This window comes from Lathamus discolor, chromosome 6, assembly GCF_037157495.1.
Source record: "Lathamus discolor isolate bLatDis1 chromosome 6, bLatDis1.hap1, whole genome shotgun sequence".
Lineage (NCBI taxonomy): Eukaryota > Metazoa > Chordata > Aves > Psittaciformes > Psittacidae > Lathamus > Lathamus discolor.
The window spans coordinates 83,197,474-83,216,373 of NC_088889.1; the positions used below are offsets into that span (position 1 = coordinate 83,197,474).

Sequence of the window (18,900 nt, forward strand, 5' to 3'; positions counted from 1 at the left end):
AAACTTCAAGGCCCACTAGAACAATCAAAACTAAGACTACAGGTGTCCATTAGATAAACCACAATGCCAAGGTGCAGTCAGCTGCTCAGTTTTGAGGTACTGCAGGTGCTTCTACTCTTATCTAGTGGTTCTGTGAGTTTGGGGAAGTCAAGTTCTTCTGGCTTTTCGTGGTTTTCAAGGATGCCTCTGAGCTTCTGTTATCTTCCTGATTAAGAACAGCTTGTCGCGACTTGCCTTGAAAGACAGAATAAAAAGTATGCTCTAGATTAAAAGAGGTTATCTATGAACAGCTCACTTCTTTATTAGAAATAAATAAATGCACTCACTACATTGCACTCTCATTAGTGACTCCCAGCACACTCTCAACTGCCTGAATGATTTTAACTTTATTATAGTCTTAGCTTCATCTGTCTCACATTAACAGTTCTGTGTTGAGCCTAGTAAAAGCAGCTCACACACCTGGAAACTTAAACCTGTACTTCCAAGATGCTTAAGAACAATGAGCAAACAAAAATAAAAAGCATGCAAGGATTTTCAGAATTCCTAATTGATTTGGGAACCCTTGAAAAAGCAGCAAGGCTTTTGCTCCTATATTCCTTACTTATCAAAAAGCTCTCCCCAGCACAGTGTTTTTCTAAGGATGGATTGTCAAATGCCGTAACTAATAGAACCACACACCAGGAAAAGGGCTGTTTCCTTAACAAAGTGAGAAGACTTACTAGTGAGGCTAAGTTCTGACTAGTGTAGAATTCGACAGACCACAGTGTATGAACGTTGTCAAACACGGCAGCTTCTGATGGCCACAAAGCAGCAAGTCTGCACTGGCACTGTTCTCTGAAGAACTAGTTAGTGGTGACTTGCTCTACTCTGAGTATCTGCTGCAAGCGGTGCTGGACCTGCCCTCGGGAATAAGACCAGACACGATGCAGTAGAAATACCAGGCTGGAAGGAAGGTGTCCTGTGTTCAGCTGTAACAGTTATTTTTCTCCTTCTTAGTAGCTGGTGCAGTGCTGCGTTTTGGCTTTAGTCTGAGAACAATGCTGATAACACACCAATGTTTTAGTTGTTGCTAAGTAATGCTTACCCCGATCAAGGACTTTTCAGTCTCATGCTCTGCCAGTGAGGAGGGGTACAAGAAGCCAGGAGGGAGCAAAGACAGGACACCTGACCCAAACTAGCTAAGCATTCCATACCACAGCACACCATGCCCAGCATATAAACTACGGGGAGTCTCCTGGAAGGGCAGATCACTGCTTGGGTCCAGCTGAGTATTGTTTGGCAGGTGGTAGGCAATTGTACTGTGCATCACTTGTGTTTATTGAGGTTTTTTTCCTTCCCTCTTTCATTTTATATTCTCTCCCCCTGTTACTTCCCTTATCATTATTGGCGGTAGTAGTAGTAGTAGTTTTATATTATACATTAGTTATTGGATGTTCTTATCTCAACCTATGGGGTTTACATTCTTTTGATTCTCCTCCCCACCCCGTTGGGAGCAGGGAGGGAAAATGAAAGAGAAGTGAGGGAGTGGCTGTGTGCTTCTGAGTTACTGGCTGAGCTTAAACCACAACAGAAGGGTAGGGAGTGGGGTGCCTGATCATAAGAGTGGAGAAGGAAATGGAGGTGGGCATTGTGTGAGATGGAGGAGGGGGCAGGAAACACAAGATTCACATTCTTGTTTGGCAGGAAAAAAACAAACATACAGATGGGTGTATTTAAGCAAGACAATAGATAAAGAACAGGAAGACTGCTTCTCAGAGGCATCTCTCATGCATGTATGTTGCCTCATACAATTGGACCTTGTTGCAGGTGCAGCTGATACCCAAGAAAACCAACTAGACTGAGAAATACTAGAGTGCTTTGGTTATTTTTCCTGTATAATTTGCAAAACATTCTTCAGTCTGTGCAAACACCAAGTACTCCAGATCATGAAAACTGGTGTTCCTCTGCATGCCCAACTACTGACACAATAAGGAAAACTTTAGGGGTACAGAAAAGTGGGTCAAATCTTACCAGAACCAGTTGCTCCCTCAGCTGCTCAACCACTCGTTTGTGTGCTCCAGCCAAGGCCATAAAATAGAACATAATGATGCTGCAAACAACAAACCAACACGGTGTGTTAGCATCACCCAAACAGAATTAGTCAGAAAAAGACTGTTACAAGCTGGAGGAACTGTCAGTTCGTGCATTTGCTTCAAATGAGAAGCTGCTGGAGAAAAAATATAAAATAATCAATATACAGCTGGGGTAGATATGACATAGCTCTGCTCAAAAGCATTTGCTCAGAAATCTGTGCTGCCAGCAGGCAGGGACAGTGCGAGGGAACATACACGCATGGCCACTTTTCAGATGTTACAGGTTGTGTTCTGACAGCACTCTCTAGACTTGTCAGTTCCTGCCTTGCTCAAAGTGTAGGTATGAGGGGGGGTTGCTCCTCAAAAATTAAGTTTAATGAGGTTTCAATGGAGTAACTCTTTGCTCCCACTGGGGTTTCTAACTATGGCAAGCAGCAACAGATCAGAATTGCAGCCATTTCTTGTAGCAATATTCCAGATGTAGTCTGTGACACAGATTATTCACAGCGCATTAAAAGATGGAGAGCAGTAGCAAGAACTATGATAGCACAAATGCCTATATAAATCACGTATTTTCTTTTCCAAATAGTAAGTAGTACAGTAGCAATGCAAGTTATCCTCCACTTCTTACATAGGCTTTATGATAAAGTAAAAAAAAAAGAAAGAAAAAGTTAAAAAAGAGGAATTGGTATTTCCTGTGCACACAATAACATGGCCAGCTCAGGAGAACACATAAACATGTGTTATGCAAGAAAGCATTGGGTGCAGTCTGAAATAAGCTGAATGGTTTCTCAAGTGTAAAAAGTATCAGGTAACAAGGCTCCAAGATCTGAAAACAGTTGGATTAAACTGAAATGCAAAAAAAATTCATTTAAATGTAGGGGGAAAAAAAGTCTTTTATACTGGAGTGACCAAACACTGGAACAGGTTGCCCAGAAAGGCTGTGAAGTTCCCCTATCTTCAGAGATATTCAGAAATCTATCTGGACACTGTTCCCAAGGACCTACTTGACCCTATTTTGAACAGGAGGGTTGGATTAGATGATCTCTACAGCTGACCTCCAACCTTAAAAATTCTATGGTTCAATACTGATTTTATCTTACAGGGTTACTGTTTTGAGGGGTTGGTTTGTTGTGGGTTTTTTAAACCAAGGTTTGCAGATAGGATTTGTGATCATAAGGTTAAAAATACTAATTTGCAGAATGATTCACAGTTAACACTTTTGAGAAAGACAAGTGTGGGATATGGGACATGCAAGAGGAAATGGAATAAAGCTAATGAGCATCAGCACATGGGCAGAGCTGAGGATTCATGTGGGCTTTGATGCTTTTGAAGGCAGATGGAAAATCTGGTCCAATAATTGTTCAGTATCAGCTCAGGAAGGACAGCAATGAACCATACAGCTGCATGACTGAATCAAGTATCCACAAAACTCACCAAATGACCACAAAGAAAGGCACTGCAAAAGCTTCTGATGCTATGCCATAAAGGACTTGCTGCAGACCTGTTGGAAACCCAAGTATTGTATCTGGAACAACTTCCCATGAAGTGTTAAAACTCCTGAATGGGCCACATGCCTTGGAGGAGGGGATACTGTCAAAGAAACAGAACAGAAAGGAGATGCTACACCAAAATGTAAAGATAAAATAATTCAACACAAGCCCAGCACCATTTTGCCAATGGGGTAAAAGTATCTTTAGAACTGTGATTTTTGTTTATACAAACTGAGTTATAGTTTTATTTATAATGCACTCTATATTTTATTCCAATTTGTCATTCCAAAGTTGTGTCTCTCTTTTTAGGAAACCGACAACCTCAGAATAAGTATCAACTTCATAGAAGTTAAATTGTCACTTACTGTGCTATGCTGATTCCCAAAGGAATAAAAGCCAAGACGAGCCCAATCAGCAGCACCAGCAAGAAGAAAAAATTGGAACTTGATGCTCTGATAGGTCTGGCTGCAGGTTTACATGTGTGTATCAAACTGATCTGAAGAGGGCAAGTGAGCAAGACTGTTAGAAGTACATCTATATACATACATCCAAGTATACTTTCCCCACCAACTGGATTTTCCATTCACAGATATGCTACCTGCTACCACATAACCATCCTTTCATTGATGTACATGCATTGAAGAGGGCTACAGCAAGAATGCTTTACATTCTGGTATAAGTCAGATGTTATTTGAGTTATTAATAATAACTCAATATTATATTAAATAATAATTTGAGCTATTATATTCAAAATAACTCTGGTATAAGTTATTTTGAGTAAAAATTTGATCCAGAGGGCCTCATACACCTGCACAGTCAACTGACATTTGGTGTATGATCCATGGCACAGCCACCAGCTTTGTTCTGCCACGTCTTCACTGAATACATCCCCTCTTGTAAGAGCTAAAATATCAGCAAGAATTTGACGCACAGGAGGAGCTGTGCAGTCAGAGAACAAAGCTTCTGATGTGCAGAAATCACATCTTGAGTATCCAACCCAGCTTGGATCTTCCATTATGTTTCCAAATCTTTAGCAGCTTGGCAAAATTTTCACTAAGTTCTAAGATGTGTTGCTAGTAAATAGATTAGTGCAAGAAAATGCTATAAACACTTATAATTAAGCTTTATTATATGAAAATGTTTTGTTAAAAATTCTACCTTCTCTTAAAAGCAAAAAAAAAACCCTACAGAAAATGGAATGCCATTGACTCATTTACAGAACACCACATCCTTTGGTGTTTTTAGGGGCTTTTATTTATTTTATATCAACTGCATATCTGTACTACAAAACCCACAGAAATGGGCTCAGTTTTCTTTGTCTACCACACACTTTCATTACCTTTTTAATGTAAAAGATGATGAAGTACTTTATAGTTGCTATTGCAGGGAGAAGTGGCGAAAAAAAGGTTCCAATCCAGCAGATGGTTTGCCCATAAATAATTCCCAGGACATTGTCAGAAATTCTAAATTCCTGCAATCCATACCACTGAACTAGCTTGCAAGACCAATGAGTAACTAACAACCTAAAACCAAAGAATATCATTAGGTCTAAATTAAAGTCATAAAGCTTAGCTGAATTCTAACAGATTTGGAACACACAGATATTTAGCATTTAAGCAGTAGACAACACAAAAATGTCTAAAGAAAGGACTAAAATATGAAAAAATACACAGCCATCTGATTATCAAACAAACATATCTGATGGCTTGAGCAGTTAAGTTTTATTTTAAAACTGGTAGCTTGGCTAGAAATATGGGGAAATAGTAACAGACAAAAAAAAAAAACCTGTTTCATATGTCATTAGCAAAAGTATGCTCAAAAGGCAGATACTTACTTTCTAGGAAAGTCCACAAAGAGGGTCACAGCAAGAATTATCATAAAATCAAATATCGTCAGTTTATACATTTCTTGCCCAACTTCAGTTTCCCAGCACTATAAAAACAAGTCAGGAAAAACAAGATCAGGAGCTCAATAACAAGTGAAAAATAAATCTGTCAATCACTGAGGCAACAAACATCTCAGGCAGATAACACTAAAACATTCCAACTGTATTAACTCCCATTTCTAATATATTTAAGTGCTTCAGGGTTTCCATGTTGAGCTTTCTGTTTGTTTTGTTGGGTTTGTTTGATTTTGTTGTTGGGTTTGTGTTGGGTTTTTTTGAGGAAAGACCATTTGCCTAATTGGAGCAAAAGGCAGTAACACAACTATGTCTAAACTAGAGCTACTTTAAACAATTCTGGTAGTCAGAAAGTCTATTATCCAAATGATAATATATCCCCCTGAACTAATTCTAATCAGTTTTAGACAAAGAAAAGATATACATAAGAACTGTACTGGTTTGCACTGAGCAGTAGGAATCAGCACCAAGCATAACATGAATGGCAACCCCACGCCTGATTCTGAATAGCTCCAGACAAGCAAGTCTGTTGGAAAACAAATCTGTTCACAAGTTCAGACAATTAAAAACCAAGATAAATCTGCTTACAGGATAGAGTTTGTAATTGTATCCACAGGCGTTACACTCATCGGTGGCACAGTAGGAGATCTGACTCCACAGCGAGAACAAGAGAACACCAATATTGGCCAATCGCACAAAGACACACCTGGAAAAAAGGCAAAACCTAACTTCAAACCTGCTAAAAAAGTCATTCCGACATTTGGCTCAGCTTGCACAGGAGTCCCAGGAAGGCTTGAAGCACAAAAGGGTCTACCAGAGCCTTAATGGAAGAGCCAGATAAATTATAAACACATTTCTTTCCTTAGTAGTAAGTTAAACTGCTTTTCAGCTTCCCTGCTTTAGGCTACAGTCCCTCATTTCTTTTCTCAGTACTGTTTCTAGATCAGCCATTTCAGTTGCAGTCCTGATGCTGCAATGGGCTGCAATTCTCTCAAGTATAGTTTGAGAGGCCAGGTGACAACTCTATGTGCAGCATTTCCTCCTCACGTGGCTTCAGACCTTCAGAGGCACTTAGCCAAATCAGAAATAAAAAGCACAGGGGCTTGCATATTTCACATGCTTCAACCCAGATCTTAATGCCTTAAGCTTCCAAGTAACAGTTCTTCATGCTCTCACACTGAAGCACCTTTTAGCCCAAAACTTTTATATTCTGCCTTGAGCAAAACCGTGTTTCAGTCACTGCTGTACAGTCATCTGCTCATTCAAGGAACTTCTGCACACAAAACAGTGTGTATCCAGAGCTCTGCAGCCACAACTTCTATACTGACTATTTATTTCAGGTTGTTGAAGATGTCCAGATCACGCAGCTAAATGGGACTGACAGAAAAACTTGGACAGTGGAATGACCGGGCTGTACTGTCCTCAAAACAGGAGATGGTTTGCAGATTCAAAGTTTCCAACTAAACCTAAGTCAAACAATGTCTCCTTGGCTTCCAGTGCCTGGGCCCTCCAGTGCAGAGAGGCCAACCTCTCTGCTTCTTGACATGTAAATGTTTACAGTACTTATAACCTACCAAGTTGTTGAAACAACATGCAAGGCCACAATAAAAACGTTTTTACCTCATGAGTGTCAGCCTGATTTCAAAGGCCGGTGAATAACCTTCAAATCTGATCAGAAATGAGAAGATCTGAGGAGCAATGAAGTTGGCCAATGTGATCACTATGGAAGGCAAATACTGCACTAAGAGATTAGTCTGGGAGTTCATATTGCTGATGTCCTATTTAAGAAGAGATGAGAGAAAGATAATACTCAGAAAAACACACCTTCTTGACATTGCGCTCTCTCCAGCTACCCACCAGCCTCTCCTACCCAGGATTCAGGTAGCAAAACTCTTTTACTGTCTTCACTCCCCACCCGTATTTGGAACTACAAGCCTGACCACTGCTATCTGTTTCTGCAGTTTCCTGCTACACACCCTGCTCCCTTCACCAGCAACTCCCTCTACCTCCAGATAAAGAGTATTTCTGCACTTCCCCAAAGCTCCTGTTTGAAGAGAGTCATCTCACCAAGGCTTGTGTCTGACTTTATTGCCTAATCCAGCACTAACACTGGATTTTTTTCACCTATGTCAAAGTGCAGACACTTTTCAAGTTATTTGCAATGGTGCCAAGCAGCCCCCCTAAATTTTCTACCATCTTAACAAGCTCCTCTACCTACTCATTTAGGCCAAGTCACAGCATCAACCCTTATACATAAAGCCCACAGTAAGTGAAGCTGTTTTTCAAGATGTTCAGTACTGTGCTATCCTCCTCTGCCTCAAACAATAGCTCTGACACAAGCACTTCCTAAGTCATTTCCTGCTCCTCTATCTGCAACCCTGGCAGTTTACAGAAGTTAAGAATTAGGTTCACCATGAGCACAACTTTCCCCATACACAGCCAATACCCCTCACATCACAAACAAACAGACTGGAGAGAAAACTGTGATCCTGATTCATATCAGGCTAATTCAACCTTGGGGTCCTACACAGAAATCAGTTAATGCTGAGAAACTGTTGAAACTGTTGTCTGCTCTTGGACCTCTGTTTCTGAAGCACTCTTCCCATCTGCTCATCCTGCCAGGGGTAAATAACCCCACCTAACCTGATTATTTCCACTACTGATGCACCAACCTTTTCTTCTGCAAAATCCTCTGTGTTCAAAGCCTTCCTGTAGCTGTAACTCAAGCCACAATACAGATCATAATATTTATTCTCTCCTTCCCTTGCTGTTCATTTTTGCAACTGAGCAGTGAAGCAAATCAAGAAACTGATCACAATGAAATTTTGTTTTAACTGGATCAGTTCCCTCAGCCAGTTCACTGCCCAGGTATACAAAGTCTGTACTAGCAGATCACAGTGAGGTGAGAACAGCTACGTGAGAAGGAAAGTGAGGACTGTTTTTCTTTCTTTCAGCTGCGCTAGCTCCAAGGCACACAACAACAAAGCCTTTGCATCAGACTGTTTTTTTATGCACATGGTTCTTGATCTTTCTCACTCTTTCCTACTAAAATAATTCTAACACTGTAGAAAGTTTTCAGATCCCTCATATGAAAGGTGCTATATTAAGATACTTGACTCTTTCACAACAGTTCCTCTTGCTGTAATCACCAGCCCCGGCTGAATCTGTCCTAATGTCATGTCTGATACTTACACTGGAGTTTTCTTGAGAGAAGACAGTTGCTCTATAAATAGAGTAAAAACATCCTGATAAAACTGCAATGACAATTATATTTATAAATATTCTCAGAGAGTAGATGCGTAGCTTTTCTTTCACTGTTCTATCAGCTATTTTTCGCTTCAGCCTTTCCTCCTCCAAGTCTGTCTAAAATGAAAAAGAAAAAGGATAAGTAGCTCTCTGGTGCAGCATACAATACTTGTCTTTCACCTTATGAATATGCAAATCCATAGCCTGTTGTAAGAGGGTCAACTCCACCACCTGCCCAAGCACACTCAACTGAGAGTGCCTCTTCATCAATACAAAAGGGTCCGTGCAGGAGTGGAAGCCCCTTTGTGTTCAGCCTGAGAACAGGACCCTCAGGCTGAGGGCACTGTAGCCAAAGACAACTGCCTTGTAATCCTCTTATCTCTACTATAACTGGTAACATATCTCCTTAAGGACAGAAAGACAACTTGCCTCTTTATTGTGACTGATCTCAGACAGCTTGGTACTGATCTCTGAAACATGTATATCAGCCCACTCATCTCTTTACTTCTGCAGACAAGTAACCAGCCCTCGCTCAAGCTTCTTTCTCCTACTTTTTGTGAAGGAAAATTGAGGGATGGCACCGAGAAAAAGTAGTACAGTCTTGAACAGCTTTTCATGTAAACTTGATATATTTCACCTTAGCTGATGTGAAAACACAGTATCATCTGTGAAAGCAATTTAACCTGAGCAAACCCAGAGATTACCCAGGTATTTTCTGAGGACGTATTTCCAAACAGTAATATAAAGAGGAAAGTTCTCCTAAGGTGTGAGCTCTAGAGGCAAAATTGTGGTTAAGTGAAGGAGACTGATTATATGATGAAAAAGATGACCCTGGATTTTACTAGAGCAGAAAGCAACTCTGTAGTTTATGAAATCTGTAATTACTGCTTTGTGGTTTGAAGTGGAAGTGTCTTTTCAAAGGTAGTTATTTCACTACACAGATCTCTGCTTCCAGTGTATGGAGAGCAAAAAGGTGGTACTGGTTTCACCAGAAAAATACTTTAATCTCTCTTTCTCAGAGAGCTTTATGATTTGGGAAATCTATTAGGTGTATCAGCATTTTGTATGTGCATGCTTGTCAAAGACACCTAGTGAAAACCTTTCAATATCTCTTTATCTTCTTCAACAATGCTCTCAGATTGTATGATGAGCACCATCTGAATTTTATTCCTCCCCAAACCACTGCCTCCCACACTGTAGCCTTATAATCCAGAATACTGAGACTGATTCCCAACAGTACAGGGTTTTGCCCACAGCTTGGATAGCTTTTCCTGTTGGATTATGTAGAAACACAGGAAGCAGGACTGGAGCGTGAAGAAGACAGGTTGGCTTCAGTCCCCACTGGATGAAGGGCCACTGCACCACAATTCTAGCTACCCAGAAAGCGTGCAAGAGGATGTGGGTTGCCCTGCCCCCAGTATAAGCTACTTCAATCCTTTTTATCCTTAGTCCATTACCTGCAAAATTACATGCCTCTCTTTTTTAGCCATCTAAGCTATATTTAACCATACTTATAGAGAAATCAAAGTTACTCACTTGGAGCTCATACTGCAAGCTGCGATGTTTTAGCCGTGCTGCATTTGGATCTGTAATGCAGAAGTCCCAGCCTGCAAAGACTTTGTTACAGTAACTCTGAAATTGATCTTCACCATGCACCAAGTTCTGCTTAAATCCTTCCACAGACCTAAAGAAAAATGCAATTAATTCATTAAAAGGACATTTTATCCACAGAAAAAGAAACAAAAGAACACACCTGAAGCAACCTGGTTGAAAGACTAAATGACACTCTCCCCTCCATGAGCGAACAGCCACACTTGCTTTCTAACAGCAAGTCTCTGGGATGCTTTCAGTGTGAGGTTCTGCAGCAACCAAAGTCAGCTGAAGCCATGACTGACACAGGTTACTACCCTCTGCACTTAGCCACAGTCATACCTTCTCCTGTCATCTGACAGTGCAAGAGCTGTCTCAGGAAGCTGAGATGGCAAAAAAACAAACCAAAAGCACAAAAAAAAAACTAACAGAAAATCCTCCTACAACTATTACAAATAAAGGACTTTCAACTATACATGTATGCATAAATATGAAAAATAGTAATACTTCAAATTTGTTTATTTATACTTATTTTGCTGGCTTAGTTTCCCGAACAGACAAAAGCTACTGTGGCACTGCATCCTCAAAGATTCTCCATTTCCATACAAAAGAGTATGTTCCCTACAAGCAAAAATGCAGTGTAAACTGTGCAACAGATAGCAGAAAATATATACCTAAACTACACCAACACCTTTACCTTTTTATTATCCAGATGAAACTTAATGCAAGGTAGGCAAATGTAGCCAACAGATATGCTAGTGGCAAATTGTAGCTCAGGATACTGAACCATGCAGTATGTATTGTGTAATAGCCATAAAACAAACTTGTTACTTCAAGGAATCCCTGTGAAAATATGAGTTGAAATAGAACTTGTAACAGTAGCAGCAACAGCCCAGTTATATCCAACATGGTATTAAGCAATCATTTTGTGAATTTAAAATTACTATTTGTATGCCCAGCAAGCTACAAGAGTTTCATAGCTTCTAAATACTGCTACTGCCTCTACCAAACTGTAACAGACGGTGCTTAAAATCCCTCCCCTCTCCAATCAAAGAGCTCTATGACAAAAACATTGACACCCTGCACGAAGAGCACAACAGGCAGTGTGCTACAGGATATGTAACACTTGGCAGCTGGGGAGGAGAGGCACAGACTGCAGCATGTGGCCAGCCAGGCTTGTGGACATGCAATAGAAGTCAGTTTGAAAACTCCCTTTCTTGCAGATGATTAAGGCTAATTTTACCCCAGTGATGCATATGCCTTGTCATTTTTCACAATTATCTAAGCTTCATTCCCCCAAGTAAAGCTTTTTAACATTATGAGAGACACAGAAACTTAAAAAAAAAAAAACCACCCTAATTACTTACAGTGCCACTGAGCAAATCTTTGAGGTAAGTATAGAAGTAAACGAGTCCCTTATTACCACTAGGTGTATAAACTGTGCAGTGAGGCTCTGTCAACAGAAAGGCAAAACACATCACTCAAATAGTAATGCTCACAAAACTGCAAGATAAAGTTAACTCAAACATGGCAAGTTCTCCTAATAAAAGCATTTCTTTCTCCTGGGAGGTGGAGGAAAAGCTGATAGAAAAGGGGAAACTTACAAACATCAGCAGTACATAGAGAAGATATTTACCTGTGTTCTGCGGAGGAATTTCAGCAAAGGTACTGTTGAATATTCCATATTTGGAAATGATGCCGGGAAAGGTAACAAAACTGAACATCAGGATAAACATTATAAAATTCAGAAGGACCAGAAAACGCAGGAAGGAGAAGTAGGACTGGATGCCAGTGCCAAATTTCCCTGGGAATTAAAGAAACATGTGCCAATAATTAGGATGATAAAAATCATTGAAAGTACAGAATGAGCAAATTATCATTTCAGTTACATTAAGCAACCTGAAGAAACATTACTAAAGCTAGTTTGAAGTACTGCAGGGTTTTAGCAATATAATTCAAATGAAAATGTGACTTTTTAATCATTTTATCCAATATATTTCCATTTACCCCATCATGGATTTTATATCAGCAATAATAAGGTAACTTGTTAAACGCATGCAGGTATATCTGAAACTATGGTTACATATGTAAAACTACCAATAACAGAAGCAACTTTAAAGGTAAAAAAAAAATCGACATCAGACAATAAGTACCTTCTATGCTGTGAATATCATGTCGCCAAAGCTCCAGGTAAGATGACAACTCCTTCACTTCATTGAGAACTTTGTTCAGTGATTTACTGCTAGCTCTTTTCCATTGCTTCCACCCAGATAAATATTTTGTATCAGCCTGCTGCAAGACCCTAAGGACCAAGAAATAGTTACTGAGCACAAGAAATACTTTTTCACAACATGCAACAGGGCCTGGCACAATGGAGCCTGCTTGCAGCCTTGGGAGGGACACCACAGTGCTAATAGTTTGAGTAGGGTATACTGGCTGTCCTCATCTGTGTCTCCTGGTAACCGTGACATCAAGTTAATTCAAATACAGCAAGTCCTCCTGCAGAAAACAGTTGCTTCTCTTGGAGAAAAAATAAAAAATTCAACTGACAATAGCACAACACAGGAAAAACACGTAGCCTGAACTTCCTGGTGGGATCTCAGGGAAGATTCCACTAACGATTTCATATTTACAAATGTTTGGGAAAAGAAGAGAAGATTCTTTCCTGAAAACTTCTGACATGGAGAGAGCATCTTCACCAAGAGGCTCTTAAAAAAAGTTCTCTAAAATATTTAGCTTTCCTCTTTTAATGTTATAAATGCAGCTGTTCAAAATAGAACCTTATTCTCTTCTCTTGCAGAAAATTCACACATCCCAAAATCAGAATGAAATGTCAACATACGCTGGGGGGACGGAGGAAAGTAATAAAAGTTTGCGTTATGTTTTTTTCTTTTAAGAAGCCTTAAAACCAGACAAAACTATCCAGAAACACAGCTTGAAGAAAAGCCTTTGCACACACCCCTACTGAAGTGTGTGCCTGACTGCCATGCCACTGCCATGGGTGCTGTACATTGCTAAAGTTTCCATATCCTTCTTGGCTGAAAGTAAAATTAGCATTTTGATAGGAAGCCAAATTAAACCCTATGTACAACAACCAAACAGGCAACAGATGACCTCGTTTTTAAGTCCAAATACAGCTACACTCAAAAGATTTCACTTTGTGGAAACTACAGGCTGGAGCATGTAGGGTTTTAGACAGACATACTGGAGAACTATCTGCCCCGTGTTTGGTCTGCATTTTAAACAGAGGCGTGGGCTGCATATTCATCTGTGTTACAGAAGCTGCGTGTTTAGCTTTCAGGACATTTTATGTCAAGCATTTTGTGTTGACAGCTGCTGCACAATGCACAAAGATCACTGATCCACAAAAGCACCAAGAAGCCCCACCAGAATTTCTCAGCTCTAAAACATGTAAACAAGCTTGGGATATCCCATCTCTGTTCTTAACATGCACTACAGCCACAGGACTGCAGCTCCTTTCTCAAGATACACAACTTCACATAAAAATTCAATGTATTGAGCACTGTCCTTTACCATAACCTAAATCATCTGCTGTTCTTGTGTACAGGCTGTAGGGTTACATTTAAGTCCAGGGTCAGGGTGTAACTCATTTCCCACTGCTCTTGAGAGTTACAATTGTTTTCTGTGGAGCACTAGACATTAATTGTACTTTCACCTCTTTCTTGATCCATAACCAGAACTAAGAAATAACTGATTTAAAGGTGCAGCCGTTGCCTGACAGTGTAAAAACACATACCATAGCCTCTCTCCCCAAACGAGCTTTCAGCCTAGCAGTAAGAATGTGAGACAACAAGCAGAGAAGTACAGGCGGGACAAAGCATGCCCTTCGCAATTCCCTGCCTGTCCTGTGAGTAACCGCTAGGGAGGCAGGAACTGTCTGCAGCTCACAGCAAAAGGCAATTTAAAAAGAGTAGGGAAAAGGAAAATAAACCAAAAAAAGGAAGCAATGGTCCTGGAAGGGCTCTTTCTACCTGTATTGAGCCACACCAGAGAGGGCGCAATGCATTTTGGAAGAACTGCTCAGTAGACTCGTAGCAGCACTCGCCCGCAGCAGCGGGTTTCTGATGACAAATAACCCGCAGTGACCCTTAAAAGCACAAAACCCTGATGCAAGAAGAACAAAAAAAAAAGGAAGCCAGTACAAAACGCGTTTGGCTGCTGCAGGTATTTCCCGGTTTTGACTCATTTTTCCCAATTCAACCTATTTCTCCCCCAAGTCAGCTAATCCCTCCTGCCAGGCAAGAGCACCCAGCCATGCTCCTGCAACCAGAGGTGCTACAGCGAGCTTGCCACATACTGCATGAGTACCTGGGCAACTTCTGGTCAAAACCACATGCCACAGTGTGGAACAGACACAGCGCTGCTTCAGCCTTCCGTCCCACCTGTGCTGCGTTCAGGACATTGGAATTAAGAAACAGAACAGAAAACACGTGCAGAGCTTTACCTCAGCCTCCGCTTCCCCGCGATACTCAGTGGGTACTCCCTCGCAGGACGAGCCTCCCGCTCCGGGCCCCGGGCCTCAGCCCCGCGGCGCCCCCCAGAGCCGCGCTGGGCCGCCCGCCGCCCATGGGTGCCCGCGCCGGGCGCGTTCCGCCGCCTCAGCGCCGACTGGTAGCTGGGCAGCTGCTGCAGGAACCCCACAGGTGCGGCGGCTCCCGGCTCCTCAGCAGGACAGACCTCTGCGAGAGGGAGGAAGCGCAGGGGCTGCGGCGCGGGGCTCGCCACAACATGGCACCCAGCCCGCAGCCCCGGCCCCGCCGCCCCCCGCCGCGCTGAGGGAGGCAAGGTGAGGGGAAGGGAGGGGAGGGCAGCGCCGCTCCCGCCCGGCCGCCGCTCCCTGCCCCCGCCACCTGCCGCGGGCTCCCGCCGGTGGGTGCTCCCGTCCCGCGGCGCTCGGTGTCTGCCTCCCCGCGCCCTTACCGCTGCTGCCCCGCCGCCAGCTCGGCGGCTCGGCGGCGGCCCCCAGCCCGCTCATGTCTGCGCGGGGGAAGCCGGTGCCGCTGTTTCCGGGCGCTAGAGCCGGCGGGGCTGTGGGGCGGTGGCTGCCGGAGAGCCGGGGCCGCTGGCGGGGCGGGTCGAGGCTCCCCGCTGCGGCCGCCTTCACCGGGGCGCCTCGCCCGCAGGGGGCGCCCGTAACCGCGGGCGGTGGGGCGGGCCGGGCCGGGCGGTGCTGTGCCCGCAGGTGGGAGCCCCGCTGAGGGGGGAGCCCCTTGAGGTAGGGCTGAGGTGCGTTGGGCCCGGTCGCGCTTGCACCCATAGGGCTGCCTTTAGTCCTGGACCTCCTCCCTGCACGGCCTTGCTTTGTATCTTTAACCTTGTAGGCTTAAATATTAGGTTCACGTTTAGGATATCAGAGTCTTTTTATGCCTGTTACCTAGGGCTTTCTTTAAAAATGCCGTAAAGAAACACGACTAACAGAGCACTCCCTCCGTTAGAATGAGGCGTTGCCCAAGCACCCCATGAGCAATGTCCTGCCTGCCCATGCGACATCTCTCGCAGATGTTTGGTTTACAAATAGGCTTTGTTTCAATTACTTCTGTTACTATAAAACGTCTGTGCTGGCGCTGGGTGTTGTAAAAACTTCTTTAAAACTGGTATTTGGTCAACTCCCGTTGGGTCACAGGCTCAAACTCCCTGGTTCGTTCTGCGTGACTGGACCCAGTGACATGAGCTGCAGTGGAAAGAGCACAGCTTTACCCTCGAATGTGAAAACTGGGCATGAACAGTAGCAAACAAAGCTAGTAGATGCTTGGCTCTCTTTTTCTATCCGACAGGGTGGTATTTGTGTAAAGTTGTAGTAAACATCCCTGGGAGACTTATTTCTTTGAATAATTCTTGCCTCTAGTGCGAAAATAACAGCATGTATGATGAAAAAGAAAATGAAACCTCCAGTAGTTTCAAAGGTATTACATGGGGCGGGGGGGAAAGCATTTCTAGCCTTTCTTACTGTATTCTACTGATAGTTAAATCAGTAACCAGATTTGTCTGAACATTCCTCTGAACTTTCTGAGGTACTTCTAAAGATAAACCATCATTAGATCTCTCATCATTAGAGCTGGTAATCTCTTAAGTTCTTTTCCCTGTGTGTCACAGCTCAGGTATGTGACTTTGGAACTGCTTTATTGGCAGTAAGAATATGTGTGGATCATCGGTTTTCATAATAAAACAATAAAATTTTATTGATTAAAATGAAAGTTCTCAAAGTAATTTAGATGTACGTGTTTATGATCAGGAAGTTGATGTATTACTGGCAAAGGAGGCATATATCTAAAGCAGAATTGTGAAATAGAGACACAAGGAATTAAAGCACAGGAGCTTCCTTATTGCTCTGAACTAGTTTAAAAAAACACAAACCTCCAAAAAACAACAAAAAAACCCCACCACCAAAACAAAAAAAACCCCGTAACAATTTGTAGGTGTTCTTGCCTTTATGCTGGTACAAAATAACTAATACGGGGTTTTTAGATATTTTCTCATGAAAATAAGCTATAACTTGCCCTCTTCCTTCAATAAATCACTCTGAAGGTTCGTACAAGAGAGCAGGAATTCAAGCCTACTGTTCTTGCCTTTTCCTTTTCACAGATATCCAGGATGATCTTTTCCAGGTGGGATTTTTTGTATAGCAAAGGCTGATGCTGCGTGACTGTCTGCTGCCCTTCCAAGAGGCTGGGCTGGGCTTCAGCTTGGGAGCATGCAGGATCAGCTTGTTGGTAACAGAGCTGACACCTCAGTGAAGCCCATTTACACAGGTGATTTAGGTTCCTTGGTTGAGTGTCACATTTCATGAGCTTTGTTTAAACAGCTTCCAGTTGATCATTCCTGAAAATTCAGCAGGTGGAAATTGAAACCCCTTGGTAGCTTTCCTGAAAAATCCTTCAGTATTGTTGAGCATTCATGCTAAGTGTGTGATTTATACATCAGATATGATTGTGTACTGCAACACCAGAGCCGAAGTACCCACTTTTATTGGTTATCTGAAGCTAACAAAGTGTGGGCCATCTTTTGTGTTTAGCTGTGAACATAGAGCAGGGCCAGTTCTGCCTTAAATAAGAATACTTATAAGACTTCCCTAAGGGAGTCAGATGGGGGGTCAGTTTTGCCTTTTATTTAGGCTTCTTTTCTTACCACCAAGAATACAAAGAAGAAAGGTGACTAATACACTTGCAGATTAATTAGACTCTGTATGCTAGAAAAATACTGAGTTAATGACCCTGTGAGAACAAATTTAAATAAAGATTGGAGGAGTTGAAACATGATTGAATTGACTTGCCCAGGGATTTTTTTGAGAACATCCTCTATTCTATTTTGGGTTTTTTATAATTTTTATTTGAGAAAGTCTTTCAGACACTTGGAAATGTTTCAATGGATTTTACGGATCACAGCAATCCCAGGTGGGAAAACAGGCATGCTGAGGAGAACAGAATGGATGATTCTGCCAGAGCCTGACAGTCACACACACGGAGTGTGGTAGGTTCCTCTCATGTATTATTTGTCCACTGTCCCTTATTCACAAAAGCAGCAGCTGTCAGTCTGTGCTGAGCAGGGAAGCCAATGCCATATGCTGTTTCCTGTGATGCTGGATGTCCCTCTGTCACATTCAGTAGCACCCTGTGTTTCCACAACACTTTTTCTATGGTTCTTCTTCATAATGCCATAGCTCGGGTCAGAAGTTGCTTCTAAACCACGTCAGGTTAGAAACTTGTTCTAAACATTCAGGGAAGTTCTAAGGGATAGTTTTAACTTTGAGGGAATAGTGTGTTCGACTACCCCCATGCTTTGCCCCGTGGCCTGTGCAGCATGCAGGCAGCTCCTGAATCAGTACAAGAGATCTGCAGACAAGTCCTCTGCAGTCATGCCAGGAATGTTGCTCTGGGCAAAGCATAATCTTAAAGTAGTATTAGAAAACTTCACTTAACCCTACATTGAATGTGTCTGGTACAGGATAGACATGTTTACCCAGATAGGAAGCTGGGTAAAAATTTACCAAATTACCATTTGGTAAAAATGATCCTCAGCCATTACAACAGTACAGAATGCAGAACAAACTGATTTATTACCCATTCTCCAGGGGTACTGAGGGTGCCTTTAATCCAAAGGCTGACAGGGGTATTTTTCATTTGTTTGTTTGGCTTTTAATCTTGCTGACTAGAGAAGTTACTTAGGAATAGTTGCTGGAAGTTTTAAGATGTGTGTTTTTTCTGGGGAGATAAATATGCCAAAATGGGTAACAGGCTATATTAACACAATAGTGGTTGGGGTTCTAGAATTATTATATTAGCAAAAGGAAAAAAGTAATGGGCAGACCACAGGTCTGGGAGAGCAGAACAAGCCTTGTCCTTACTCTGCTTCCTTTTTCTCTGTGCCTGTCCCTGTGGTGGCTGTTGTCCCACGAGTTCCATTTGAAAATGCTCCTCTGCTCAGAGGACAGCATTAGCCTTTGGAGAGGGCACTGGGCACCAGCCTGGCAGTGACTGGTGTGCTGGCAGCATCTGCTGCAACAGCAGGAGTGAAGGTAATGCAGGTATCTGTGCCGAGCTGCTTTGGAACAGGAACACTCCAGCACATAATTGGCTTCTCT

General features: G+C 42.4%; 2 protein-coding genes across 3 annotated transcripts in view; one reads left to right on the plus strand and one right to left on the minus strand.

The window, feature by feature from the left end:
* Window positions 1-83: 83 nt before the first annotated feature.
* Window positions 84-15,462, minus strand: TMC7 (transmembrane channel like 7). Its single transcript, XM_065684253.1, has 16 exons — window positions 15,243-15,462; window positions 14,767-15,001; window positions 12,455-12,603; window positions 11,938-12,105; window positions 11,669-11,754; window positions 10,999-11,144; window positions 10,248-10,395; window positions 8,658-8,828; window positions 7,086-7,243; window positions 6,054-6,171; window positions 5,400-5,497; window positions 4,905-5,088; window positions 3,931-4,061; window positions 3,510-3,665; window positions 2,011-2,089; window positions 84-234 (listed from the first exon to the last, which is right to left on the minus strand). The coding sequence occupies exons 1-16, from the start codon at window positions 15,295-15,297 to the stop codon at window positions 175-177; spliced, it is 2,142 nt and encodes a 713-aa protein (XP_065540325.1). The 5' UTR covers window positions 15,298-15,462; the 3' UTR covers window positions 84-174.
* Window positions 15,463-17,716: 2,254 nt separating this feature from the next.
* TMC5 (transmembrane channel like 5) overlaps window positions 17,717-18,900 on the plus strand; it is a 31,323-nt gene continuing 30,139 nt past the window's right edge. For both annotated transcript variants that reach the window (XM_065684251.1, XM_065684252.1), the window contains exon 1: window positions 17,717-17,789. The gene's annotated coding sequence lies outside the window, so the exon portion shown is untranslated. The remainder of the gene's footprint in view (window positions 17,790-18,900) is intronic.